General features: G+C 40.6%; 1 protein-coding gene across 3 annotated transcripts in view; it reads left to right on the forward strand.

Moving 5' to 3' along the window:
• adamtsl3 (ADAMTS-like 3) overlaps window positions 1-14,239 on the forward strand; it is a 217,423-nt gene that overhangs the window by 135,620 nt on the left and 67,564 nt on the right. For all 3 annotated transcript variants that reach the window (XM_038702057.1, XM_038702058.1, XM_038702059.1), the window contains exon 6: window positions 2,236-2,472. In XM_038702057.1, the coding sequence (XP_038557985.1) occupies window positions 2,236-2,472 (237 nt within the window). The remainder of the gene's footprint in view (window positions 1-2,235; window positions 2,473-14,239) is intronic.

Raw genomic sequence — 14,239 nt, forward strand, 5'->3', positions numbered from 1 at the left:
CCATGAGACTTTTTGTTGGTGCAGCTATGCAGCTACCAGAATTACACTGGTGCCAACAGGAAGTGGCCCTGTTGTAGTATTTTATTGGTCCAAAACTGGCTTCACTGCTCTCCATTCAAATCAGCGGGGTGGTTTCGTCCAGTAATATACTGTCTATGAGCTGGACCCTTCTCGACAAAACACTATTCAAGCCCAAAGTGAGGCCTATTCATCCACAGGACATAGAAGAATCTCAGAGAACTCCTTGATGCTGAAAGTATCTGTGAGTACTTTCTCTTCACTGTTCTTAGTCATCAGAAAAAAGAGTGGTGACGTCAGACTATAGACTACAGAAAGCTCAACTTCCAGACAGTGAAGGATTCGTATGCATATTGCTAAAAGGATCAAAGTGTTTTTTTGTATTAGATGTTATGTCTGGCTTTTACCAGATTGAGATAGAGGAATAAGACAAACTAGCTACTCCATGCTTACCACTTCACCTCCACTCTCCTCCTGCTCCCTTTCTCACTCGGCCCTGTCACTTTGTCACTCGCTAACACACGCCTCTGTCTGGCAGTGGCCACAGATCTCCTTCACTCCTTTATGTGTCTGTGCCTGCTCTATGTCTGGTACCACAACTGTTGTTAAAACTACCGCAGCCCCGGTAGCAAACATATCGGTTGTTTTTGTGCATTTGGCGGCGGCTGTCTGAAGATTTTTTAGGGGGTGCGTAACGCAAGGAACAGAGAGCAGAGCGGATGGGGGCTAGTAAGAGATGTGACTGGGTCGGCCCAGTGTCAGTATAGAAAATCACCCAATGGGCCGCTGTCCATGCTTTATGGGCCGGTCGGTTACACCGGCCCCAAAGGTGCGTCGGCCCACCAGGCATTTGCCCGGTATGCCAGATTACCAGTCCAGAACTGGACCCTGAAAAGATCTCCATCCTATCTATCCAACTTGAAGGAGCTAAGAACCTTCTTGGGATTCTGCAGTTATTACTGTCATTTTATAAGGAACTACTCGAAGACTGTGAAACCCCTCAATGCAGTCACTGCTGGGTACCTGCCACTGTGGAAGCACAGTAAATCCGAAGTGAACATAGAGAAATACAACAATCTAACGGATGTGATGGCTGGACAACAAAATGTCAAGTAGCATTTAAACCTGTTAGTGACAAGTTGACAACCACTCCAGTTCTTGGTTTTGCTGACCCCAAGTCACCCTATATCTTACATACAGACGTGAGCACGGTGGGGTTAGGCACTGCCCTATACCAGGAACAGCAATGACAGAGACCTGTCATTATACCTTGCTTATGCAAGCCATGGCTTATCACAGATACCCAGCTCATTAGTCCTTTTCTTGCTGTTATTGACTGCATATCTTACCTCTGCGAAGCCTGATGCTACAAGCTAAAGGTGGCTAGCTGCTTTGTCAACATTCAACTATCAACTACAATATAAAGCAGGAATGCAAAACCAGCATGCAGATGGACTGTCCAGACGACAACAACCTCCACCATCTGTGTGGAAGGATTTCTCTGAACTCTGCCTAATGTTAAGGGATCGGAACCATTTGGAAATATTAGATTTCATACTGTACCGAAAATGACAAGAGGGTGCATGAATGTCTTACCAACTTGTGCTACCACAATAGCTGCAACCCTCAGTCTTAAACAGAATGCATGATGACATTTGCCACAGGGGTGTGGAGCATACTTTAGAACTTGTCAGAACACGATTCTATTGGTTCTAAATGTCGATGTTAAACACAAATCAAAAATTGTAGCTACTGCATACAGCAAAAATCCTTACCAAGAAACAGCAAGCTCGAACAGTAGCTAAGTGCTTATGGGTCCATTATGGCATCCCTGAGAGGCTGCATAACGATCAATGTCCTGACTTTGAGTTTGACTTTGAGTCTCGAACAATAGAAGAACTGTGTGAACTCTTGGCACTCAGAAAACCTACTCAGAATACCCCCTACCACCAAGACACCCAACATGTAAGGAACACTTAAGAAGAAGATATACTTTATTAATTTAATAACATGCACAAACAGGACCCACAGCAACACACAGAGAGATGTCAGAGAGAGGGGGCTGCTACTTAGTGCAGCGCCCCGAGCAGTTAGGGGTTCAAGGGCTTGCATCTTCTGAATGTCAATTTATTAAAGTGACAATGAACTGAATTATTATGAATTATTATGGTGTTGCAATCCCACCTCCGACCTTGTCCTTGTTGTTCCTCTCCTCAGGAATGCCCGGCAGAGTCAGGTGATTTCCGGGCCCAGCAGTGTTCAGCTCACAACGACATCAAGTACCAGGGTGTTACCTATGAGTGGGTCCCAGCACCTTATGACCCCTTAGCACCCTGCACACTGCGGTGCCAGGCTAAAGGGAGAAGTCTCACTGTTGAACTGGCCCCCAAGGTGCTGGATGGGACACGATGCAGGGCGGATGCCTTTGACATGTGTATCAGTGGACTTTGTCAGGTAAGGGATTGTGTTATAAATCAGTGTCATCCACCTCTGATATGATTAGACACCTCCACCATCTGCCTCATTATCCATTTAAGTGAAAATGGTACAATGGCAGGAAATTACATCAAACAAAAATTTAGACAGTTCTGTGACATTAACTGTTTCCTGGGCAGACGTTCAGGTATGGCCTGTAAAGCACAGCTCATATTTATCATAATTTTGATAAATTGGATATTGTGTGCTTGGGCACATGTAAAATGTGTTCTTTGCAGCTTAGTTTTACTAGATGTTTACTAGAGGCGGGGTACACCCCGAAAAGGTCACCAATCCATCGCAGGGCCACACATAGACAAACAACCAGTCACACTGACAATTTAGGGTCACCAATCAAACTAGTGTGTTTGGACGGTGGGAGGAAGCCGGAGCACCCGGAGAGAACCCACGCAGACACAGGGAGAACATGCAAACTCCACACAGAAAGGCCGGGACGACCAGGGTTTAAACCCATGACCTTCTTGCTGTGAGGCCATAGTGCTAACCACTGCACCACCCACAAAAAGATTTATACAAAACAAAAATGATATACAGTAAGTGGTGATGAATAAGTCATAAAAATACAAAACTATTTTTCATGATGGAATGCTAAGGATGAAATAAGGAGGCTCACACCCTGAAGGAAGAAGCTAGTGGCACAACAGCGAATACTTCTGTATTGTTTGCCAAACGGCAGCACGGTGAGCAGGCCGTGGCTGGGGTGGTTACTGACTTTTAGTATCCTTTGGGCTCTGCGCAGGCACATCACCAATGTGGTAGATGAGTACCAATGTTTTTTTTTATCACCTGCCGCACAGTCCGCTTGCCTTGGGTCTAGCACAACCCATGTCAGTTTGTAATGTTTCCAGGATGCTTTCTATTGCTCATCTTTAAAAGTTAACAAAAAATTGCCATGGGAATGTTGTTTTCTGAAATACCGGTTTCTGGGTTTCTTTACTGGCAGATTTCTGTGGTGCTGATTCCCAGGAACCTAAAACTATTCATCTGTTCTACCTCAGCTCCACTGATGTAGACAGGGGTGTGTCTTCACCTCCTTTCCTGACCACTTACAGTGTCATAATTTGGAGTGTGAAAATAAAACTTCTCATTACAAGGAGATGAGATGACAATTTCTTTTTAAAGAGCATTAAACACTTAATTTCTGCATCAATTTATGTTGTAAGTGACAATTTAGAATATAACAATATAATATAATATAGAAATATCTATTCACCAGTAGATCAACTTTTGTCATTTAATAAAATTCCTTCTGAATCACACAAGTAACACCTTTAAATGTGGCACCTTAGCCTAGTTTGAACGTAATTTCTAACTTAAGTCCGGGTTTACGTGCTACTAACGGTTTAAGGGTTGCACCAGCTGAAATACGTCCAACATAGACATAAGTTACAACTTAAATCTTACACCTAGTCCTTAATAGGTGCAAAGTCAAGTGGTTGTCATGGCGCATCGTTTTGAAAGGTGGGGTGACTGGGATCAGGAGGAGCAAATTTTTCCGGGCTCTTCTGCGTAACCGAGCGCACACAGCCTGGAAGTTATGAAGGTATGAATTGAAAATGTAGCGAAATTAAGAGTAGATTACTAGCCCAAAGAAAATATTGGATTAAAGAGTAAAAATATAAATAATAAAGGAACATGAAAAGGCAATGACTTATTTTTATTTATTTATTTTTTGCAAATTTGCGTTACTTGTAACAAGTTTCTCCCCACCCTGCTGCAGGCGCCCTCACTGCTGTCTTCAGGTAGGTTGTAATAACAGCAGCACAGAAGAAAAGTCTGTAATATTGAGGCACTTAGTTGAACCTGCCTCCAGCAAACTCTAGTTTTTCTCCCTTAACTTTTCAGCACCTCCTTTACGTTGTGTCAGATGTTTTCTATAGGCCTACACGATTTTTGTCCGTTTTTCAACCGTTTAATTATATCTGATGCAGAGTGTGTGATTGGTTTCATAGTTATCACCTAATCATAATTAGTTGTCGTTGTTTATTTATTTATTTATTTTTAGCCTTTAGCCTCTTCAGTATTGCAAACGTTGAAAGAGAGAGAGACAAACAGATGACAAAACCGTAATAAACTCTGTTAAGAATAGTGCTGTTCACTGATTGGCCATGGGATGCGTAAACGTCATTTTCTGCGGCACTGTTGTGATTACTATGAACTTAAAGCCATTGTAGCGAAGATGGACCTTACGTCTCGGTGGTGCAACCAAACAGCAACACAGCTTAAGTCTCAAACTAGCTAGTTTGAACGTATTGTTTAGTGTGGACTTTGCACCCTAACTTAAGGTAGAACTTACGTATCGCTGGTGCAACAGCCTCCTGTGTTCCAGCAGGTTTTCTGCACATGTTCAAAATTTTCTGCACATTCAAAATCTATCCCAAATACCTGTATTCTCTGACATGTCGAGAAAAAAGTCGTAATATTATGAGACGTCATAATTAAATGAGAATTCATATTTTATTCATATTTTCTACCTGCCCTATACTCTACTGTGCATTACGATATTGCTTTACTGATATGGTAGTATCCCCTTCAGACGTCTGGCACAAGATCTCCTCACACCCCTAGTCATTCCCATAAATAACCATTGGCTATATTTGTTTGTTTTTTTTATATTAAAATGGTTGTTAAATTAATATTAAAATGATGTTTGAAATGTTTATTTGGAATGACATTTGTTGTCTTTAGACTTAAAAAAGAAGGCTACAGAAAGGAAGCCTGTTCTGTCATATGACCCTAGCAATGCTCATCATAGAGAGCAGAAGTGAAACCACAACTTCCGGGTTGTGTTCTAGAAGTAAGCACACCTCATTTAAAATCCCAATGACATTTGTACAGTAGTACATAACCCTTAATCAACAGTGTGTCATGTGTTTCTCTCCAGATGTGGAAATAGTGTTGCAAGAACATTATTCCAGATTTGGTCAGTGATTCAGTTAGGTCTTACACCAGTTGAAGAAACAACTGACCAATCTGATTTGCTTAAGCAGTATTTAGAATTGGATTACCATCATCCTATATAGCAAGCAAGCTACGTAGCTAGTTACAGAAAAATGGCCACCAAAATGGCAACCAACAAAGGTATAATTATAGCATAGACATTAATGCATTTGACGACTACTGTGACCATTTGAACATTCACATTTAAAGTAATAGTCTTAAACACACCTACCAATTGTGTGACCATATACCATTATTTTACCAAAAGAACAATAACTGACCTTGAGGATCTTTTTAATTTGGTACATTGAATAGTCTACTGGTAATATTAGTTTTATTTGCTTTAATGTTATCATGCTGTTTAGCTAGCTATATAGTAATTGTATAAAGAACAGTGTACATGCAGCTCTGTCTGATGGTGAACTGAGGTCGTTATAACCATCTATGCTCTCTTCAAAGCCACTGTCCTCTGACAAAAACAGTAATTTTACCTCGCAAAGTTGCTGGTCTACCGATGCCTCGATCTTTCAGTTTGATTATGCTAAAGTGGCCATGTGTAGTTTTCAATGGCCTCTAGTGGTGCAACCATGTTCTCTTATTAATGAGCGAGCACTTGGAATCAACCAAAACAGAGACTGACATACAAGAGACTGCATCACACAAGATGCTGGAAACTCAGGTAAACTCCCACTGCAATGTTACAGTAATATTTTTATCAGCTTGATGTTGAACTAATCCATTGTCATCTAAGAAGAATTTCTTTTTAGAATTATCCTGGAAGACAGTCTTCTGTATTTATCATTTCATATATCATTTGAGTTTACCTTACTATATCATTACAGTTTACCAGTGTTTATTTTAGCATGGCTTTAAACTGTGACATCCTTTCTTGCATGGGTCATATGGATCGAGTAAGCTGGAGAAGTAATGTGGCAAGCCTTACAACTATAGTATTTTGCAACAGATAATGTTAGTGAGCAAGCAAGCCCAGTTTGGTCGGTGACGTGGAATTTACCATGTTTTACCCATGAGTTTAGATGAATTAGCTGATGTCAACAGTTTTTTCTTATGTCCAGTATCTAGCATCTGGTTGACGTTAGCAGGCAAACTAACGTTAACTAACTTGAGCCAACTAAAACACAAAATCACAATATATTTCACGTGATTTGAAGTAATGTTCGCTTACCGCTCCAACAGGATAAAATTCTGGGTCGGTTTTGACCCCTGTTTTCGCTTGACGTTGATCTGATTCTCACATGAACCCTTTTGTTTGAACACACATATGTTTTGGCAAATGCTGACGGACAGTTCATTACTTGCATTAGCTGCACTCAAAGGAACATTGATACTGGGTCACAATTCAACACAGCTTAAAAATACATCAGACAGAGTTTCAACTCCGGGCAGTACCATTGGCGGCCAGTAGATAAGAAGCCCGCTCATTGTCTACTGTCTATGTTTTAAGCAAGGAAAAGGCCACCTCCGTCCTCAGGGACCTAGACCAGGATACAGGCTCTGGGATACTATAACATTCTTGCTAAACTCACAAGACCACAGATACTTCTTTGCTGTATAATCAGAGCTCACAGTATGTCTGCCAACAGAATCTATCCTATCTTGCCATCTAACTGTCTTTTCTACAGTATTATCTAATCTTTCACAGGGACTGACATGTGTGCACCCCAATTGAATATGAACACTGTGTCCCCTTTCTTCTCTCCTACATTCATTCATTTTTGTGTCTCGTTATTGTTGTCGTTGTTTGTGTTGTTACTGTTGCGGATCTTGTAGTTCTTGTAGTTCTTTGCTGTTGTTGTACCATGTGCAGCGTCTTCATTTGTTTATGAAAATCTAAATCTAAATTATAAATGATAAAAAGAAACTGTACCCATTAAATACAATCCTCCTCCACTTTTACAATACTGTACATCTAGTAAAGGTCTCAGTGTGCTTAATACAAACTAGGCCAAACAATTTGTCATCCAACAATGTCTAAAGGCCATCAATTCTGAATGGTGGCGTGAAATGGCAAGGCAAAAGACATCAATACCCTTTTTCAGACGTGGTATAACATTGCTGGAGTCATATGTTATCATCATTGTCCGTTAAAGTGAAGTCTTTTTATCATTCAGACACAAGTGTCTGCTATGTAAAAGTTAGTTATGCCTTCTTTCAGACATGACAGGACTGCTATCAAAAGAGCCACAATCTTTGTGCAATATTTGTATGGGCAGAGGTATGTGTCACTAGAAATTGAATTTGAATAATTTAGATTTGAATTTGAATTGCTCAAGTTGAATAATTGTGTTGACAAACTGAATCTGAATGTCATACTTTGAATTTGAATGCATTAGTTTGGAACTGAATTACAATAAACTTGAAAGTGAATGTAGTATTTTTTCAGTAACCCTATAACGGTATCTTATCCACAGTGAAAATTCAACTCTATGTATACTTTCACATTCAGTTCACACAATTTAAATTTGGTTTTGCTGAGACCATAAACAGAATAACAGAAGTGGATGTTGTCACCGTGACATCACCCGTTGGTTTGTGGACTACTATTTTGAAGCCTAGAGTTTGTCATTTTGACCTTATCCATCTTGATTTTTTGCAACCAGGCCCTGAACATGGGGTGATGGCACATAAGATGCTTGCCTTTGGTGTGGGAGACCTGGGTTCAATTCCCACTGTGAGACATCCACCATTGTGTCCCTGAGCAAGACCCCTAGTAACTCCTAGTTGCTCCAGAGGCGTGCGACCTCTGACATGTATAGCAATTGTAAGTCGCTTTGGATAAAAGCGTCAGCTAAATGAATAAAAATGACTGATGAATGAATAAAAAATGTAAAAGAAAAAAATGAACACGAAGATATTTGGACAAGACGATGGCGCTAGCTAGCTTGGTTAGCAATGTGCATCTGTAATTCATGTTAACTGTGATTTTAGTATACTGAGGCCCTAATATGGTCATTGTCAAAAATAGCTCAATCAAAATAGCTCATTGGAAACAGTTTTTTGAATCCTAAGGTTATGGACAGTGACAGAAACAGGTTATGAAAATGACAAAAAGGTGTGAACATTTGTCATAAATCAGGAGAAATACAGGAGAATTGTGACCCTGGAGTCTTCCCTTGCAAGTTCCATGCATAGATGTAGATACCACAATGGTCTATGCTGTCATTGCATTGATGCGTGTCAATTATCATAACTTGATGATATGATACAGCATACTTTGCCACACCAAAATACCTAATGTTTTGTAGATAGTAACAATAATAGTTCTATGATATAATAATTAAGATGAACTATTTTTCTTCACTTTACATAAGTTAGCTTTACTTAGTATCAGTCACAACTTTATTTTAGTTTAAAAGAAGGATTACTTTTTGTGATACATTCAGCACTTTTGTAACCGTAAAATATTGTAAAATAACTTATCAACTGTTAAATGTTACTCCCTGTTCCTTGGTTTTGGCATTTCTTTCACTGTATCACGTAAAAGCAGCACAAACTGTCTTACAAGCAGGATGTGGTCTCTACATGTATATATCTATGGTTCTAAGGTCTTGTTCGTAATGGCTCACTGCTATGACATCCTGGGATACTTTAATGGAACTGAGCCATAATTAATGGCATTCTTTTAACCTGGGCTTTTCCTGCCATAACAAGTCAAAAATACCTAGAAAAAGATGTAACACATTCTATATATAAAACATTTCACTCCCCATTCCCTGACCCTGTGTACTCAATCCTGGCCTATCCCATCTCTTCTCCATTTATTGTGTAACTTCCTGTGGGAGGACTAATGTGTTTATCAATGTCTGTAGGTTAATGGCTCTGCAACATTATACACAAGTTTATATGTTAACAAAAAAGAGCTGAAGAGTAGTAGAGTGTTCTTTTCATAAGAACTTTGCACTGTTTTTACGTGTCACTACAGAGGGGAGTATCACTTTGCTCTTATGTTACTCTGGCCATGAGTGCTGACTGCTGCTAATCCACAGTAGGCACAAACACTGTCGGTGCTCTTTCATTTTGAATGAGTAAAAGCAATGTGTGCCTGGGTTTTTTTTCTGAGAGCAGTGGGCATTATCAGAGTGCTTCACTTGGAGTGTGGTTTACTATACAGTAAGCCACCATTGTTAGTCATCCAGATCCAACTTGGCTCGCGGTAGTATGACATCTATTCTGTTATTTTTTGGCTTTTAAAATCTGATTCAAACAATTAGCTTATTAAAGGTAATACTAACACACAGTTTTGAACATTAACAGAAGTGTTTGGGAGCATCCTGGTTAGAGATGTGCTGGTATTCCAGTTTTGATATATACCACTGTGAGACATTCTGATGGTAAGAACACAGCCAACAATTGATATGATCGTCATTATTGTTTCTTTCAGAAGGCTGTGTCAAAATAGCGCTGTCTTCATTAGCCTTTTTATTTTGTAGCCACAAGGGTGCGCCTTGGTACTGGTCAATAATGGCCAGCAGGACTAGGATTGCTGTAGCTGTAGTGCTCGAAGCAGACAGACTGAGGCCCAATCCCAATGTCCACCCTTACAGACTCACAGACTTTGAGGCACGTTCCCGGGAAGTCCGTGAGGGCTTAGGGCTGTCCCACTGTCAAATCGTCAAGTGCGCGAGGGCTCTCTCGCGGACATTTTGAGCCCTTTGTAGACCCTTTTTGGCTGAGGGAATTGCCCACAGTTCATAGCGGTATGACGTGAAACACGGGGGTTACCAGGGGAAGCCCGGAAGCGAGAGAAATATCAAGCAAATCCGCATTATAAGAGAAGAAGAAAACCGTAAACAAACGAGCATCATCACCTACACTGATGAATTTTTGAAAGTTTTCTTAACTTAAGTCAGAGGAATGCAATCACCTCATTACACACTTAGTTTATTCAACTATTTATTTTAGTTTGTGCTTAATGATGCTGTTTGACCAACAATAGTGTATTGATTATTGGCAAATCTATATTGACATTTACCTCTGCTCCACTCTGTAGGGCGAGAGCCTGCAGGACTTAAAACCAGGTAAAAACATAAAATAAAAAGTGTGCAACCTGTTTCAGCATCGTCAAGGCTGTCCCGTTCCTGTTCACAGCATTTTGAGCCCTTAAACTCAATCACTTTCCAAGTGACGTCAGTAAAGTCTGTGAGGGTTCAGGACTTAGGGCTTAGGGGGTACATTGGGATTGGGCCTGAGCCTGGCTCAGGTCCCTGCAACCAAGCTAAAATAGCACCCCTGGCTAAGTCTGCCAGCTAACATTAGCTTTCAAAGTAACAAGGGAAACAAAGCTAGTTTGCAACAGGCTAACTCTGTGAGGAGAACAAAGGACAGAGTGATTCGGCTTTCAACAATCTGCACAAGAACACGTTTCAAACTAGACAGAGGGACAGATGGACGGACGGATGGACCAGACAGACAGACACAGATTACAGACCAGACTGACGGACAGACACAGATTACAGACCAGACCGACGGACAGACACAGATTACAGACCAGACGAACGGACAGACACAGATTACAGACCAGACGGACGGGCAGACACAGATTATAGACCAGACCAGGATTTCTGTTTTGTCTGAGTTCAGTTGGAGGAAATTATTTGACATCAAATTTTTAACTTCACAAAGGCAGTTGTTAAGTGAACTCAGCATTCCAGGGACTGTGGATCTGACGGGCAAGTATATTTGTGTGTCATCAGCATAAATATGAAAAGAAATGCCATGTTTATGGATAATATGTCCAAGGGGAAGCAGATACAAGGAAAACAAAATGGGTCCTAAGACCGACCCCTGAGACACACCATATGGACAGAACGAGGAGACATAGTTGTTTACAGACACACAGAACTTCCTATTTGACAGGTAGGATGAAAACCATTCTAGGGCAGTACCAGAGATCCCCACCCAGTGCCTCAGTCTGTCGAACATGATGTTGTGATCAATGGTGTCAAAAGCAGCGCTAAGATCCAGGAGTACCAGGACTGAGCACATGCCTTCATCAGCAGACATTAAAAGGTCATTGGTGACTTTAAGCAGGGCAGTCTCAGTGCTGTGGTACTTCCTGAAACCAGACTGAAACAAATAATTTGTTATTTTCCAGTACAGTGAGCAGCTGTTTGGACACAATTCTTTCTGGTATCTTTGCAATAAAAGGCAGTTTTGAAATTGGTCTAAAATTATGTGGGAGGGAGGGATCTAAACCAGGTTTCTTTAAAAGTGGGTTCACGCAAGCCGTTTAAAAATAATCAGGGACACAACCAGTAGATAGGGAGCTGTTAAAAACAGAGATCAAATGGGGCCCAACAGAATCCATTACTTTCAGTAAAAACTTTGTAGGTATTACATCAAGTGGGCTGGAGGACACTCTCATTTGTGATACTGTTTTTAAAAGCTCAGACAAGTTGATGGGATAAAACTGGTTAAACTCTCTTGTTGCTGGTGAGGAACCTCTGAGTAAGAGGCCGCGGGGGTAATAGAGGCTCTGATTGACACCACCTTATTGGTAAAATAAGATAAAAACAATTCACAGTCATCATTACTTCCCGCTGAGGCACAAGGAGGGGCTGGGTTTACCAGCTGATCCACAGTCTTAAACAGAAACCTGGGATTGTGTTTATGTGTAGTAATGAGTTCAGAAAAATAGTGTGTTTTCGCATCCTTAACCATGTTATTGTAGTTAATTAATAAATACTACAGTCTGAGGTAATGGATTTTTTCCATCTGCGCTCTGCTTTCCTGCATTCTCTTTTGAGGCTGCGAATGCTGTCATTTATCCAGGGTTGCTTACTAGCTTTAGACGTAGGCCTAACCTTTAGAGGAGCAGTAATATTTAGTGATGACAAGCAGATATGATTGAAGTGATCGACCAGATTGTTGGTGTTGGAATCAGACAGGTGTTGGCTTTGGCTCTGAAAGAATGCGCAAAACTTTGAAACACTTTATTCATTAAAGATGCGAGAACACAGGGAGCTTGGTGAGGCGGCATGAGTAACAGGCGAATCGCAGCTAAAAACAATACATCTGTGGTCAGATATGGTCATGTCCACTAATTCCACAGAGGAAATGCTGACACCCAGGGTAAAAACCAAGTCCAGTGTATGACCACGGTTATGGGTTTGCCCTTTGACATGTTGTTTGAAGTTAAAAGAAGTGGCCATATTTAAAAAGTCAGTTGCATTAACATTGTTGGGGTCATCAACATGAATATTAAAATCGCCACAAAGAACAATTCTGTCATAATTTAAAACCAGAGTAGATAAAAATTCAGGAAGTTCTGCTAAAAATCCTCCAGGCATGATAGGTTGCAGCCCTCCAACTTTAAGAGTGAGAAATTCAAAGGAGTTAAATTCATCACAGCGTACTTGATGACATTTTAAATTTTTCCTATACAGGCTCACTAGCCCACCACCACGACCACTGACCCTCGGTTGACTAAAGCAATCATATTGAGGTGGACACAGTTCAGCTAGCTGGCTATAGTCATTCATTTGCAACCAGGATTCAGTTAAAAACATAAAATCTAGATTTGCAGACGAGATAAAATCATTTAAGATAAAAGTCTTACTTGAGAGAGATCTCACATTGAAGAGAGCCATTTTAAATGAGTTTGTTCTGGGTGCTGGAGTTGGTGCAGTTGTCCTACTCCTTAAGAGATTACTAATAAAATATTTCTGTGTGGGATGTGCACATTTCGGTTTACTGGTCTATGCGTGATGATGACAGGAATAGAAGTCTGTGGAACAGCTCTGGGAGCAGACGGCTTTACATGCCAGCAGGTGGAGACAGTTGTTTGTGGCAGTGAGCCAGAGATCTGTTCAGTGAGCGGTGGTGTGTCCAGGTGTGCTGCATGAATGATTGTCATTCATGTAAGTCATGTGTGGACCGCACCACATGCTGTATGTGCGCAGCTAACATTTCTGAGCCCCGTTTGGGTGAAGTCCGTCTGTCTTAAAAAGAGACATTCTTTGCCAGAAAATATTAAAATATTAAAAAAGGTAACATTATTAATTATTTAGAAAGATATTAGAGCAAGTAAAGAAGTAAGCAAGCCATAGACATCAGAGACCACCACCCGCCTGGAGAGGAGACTAGAAGAAGACTGAACGAGCAGGTGTTGACCGGGCTGCCAATTGGACTTGAGGAGCAGGAGTCGACTAAAAATCAAATGGTGGTTTATTAATATAATGTTGGTGGTTTTTATGAGAGAACTGGCACTGCACTGCAAATGACTGAAGTATATGAAAAAGAAAAATACTAAATCAACTGAACATTATTGATGCCTTAATTGATTTCAAGAGATCCCAAAGCTATTTGTTTTCTGTGCTTTATTACTACTGATGATGTATGAATTGCTCAATACCCTATTGTTATGCAATTTGTACTTAAAAAAAGAAAAAGGGTTCACTGAAAATACCTACTTTCAAATATATCAGCATTACTGTGGACTGGGTCTCAGCATTACAAAACTTCAGTATTGGGAAGCTGTTTGCTGTTTGGCAAGGACCCAGGTAGAAAAAAACTCACAAATGGAGCTCATTTCCTCCAGGCTAGAAAATGTTACTCCCCTCCACTTCGTTTCCTCACTCAGCCCTTCATGTTGAACTTAGCTTGAAATTTTGAATGATGAGCCAGAATCTGCCAGACTAAAAAGCACTTTAAGGAGATACTCAGTTTACTGAGGCTGCTTCTGGTAAATCATTAAACTGAAAAACACTTTCAACAATCAGGCCTGATACACACAGGTACTTCACTACAGTAATGGGAGATAGAT

The sequence above is a fragment of the Micropterus salmoides genome, unplaced genomic scaffold (genome assembly GCF_014851395.1).
Source record: "Micropterus salmoides isolate LMB-PRFRI ecotype aquatic unplaced genomic scaffold, ASM1485139v1 Ms_hic_scaffold_6, whole genome shotgun sequence".
In the NCBI taxonomy this organism is placed as follows: Eukaryota; Metazoa; Chordata; class Actinopteri; order Centrarchiformes; family Centrarchidae; genus Micropterus; species Micropterus salmoides.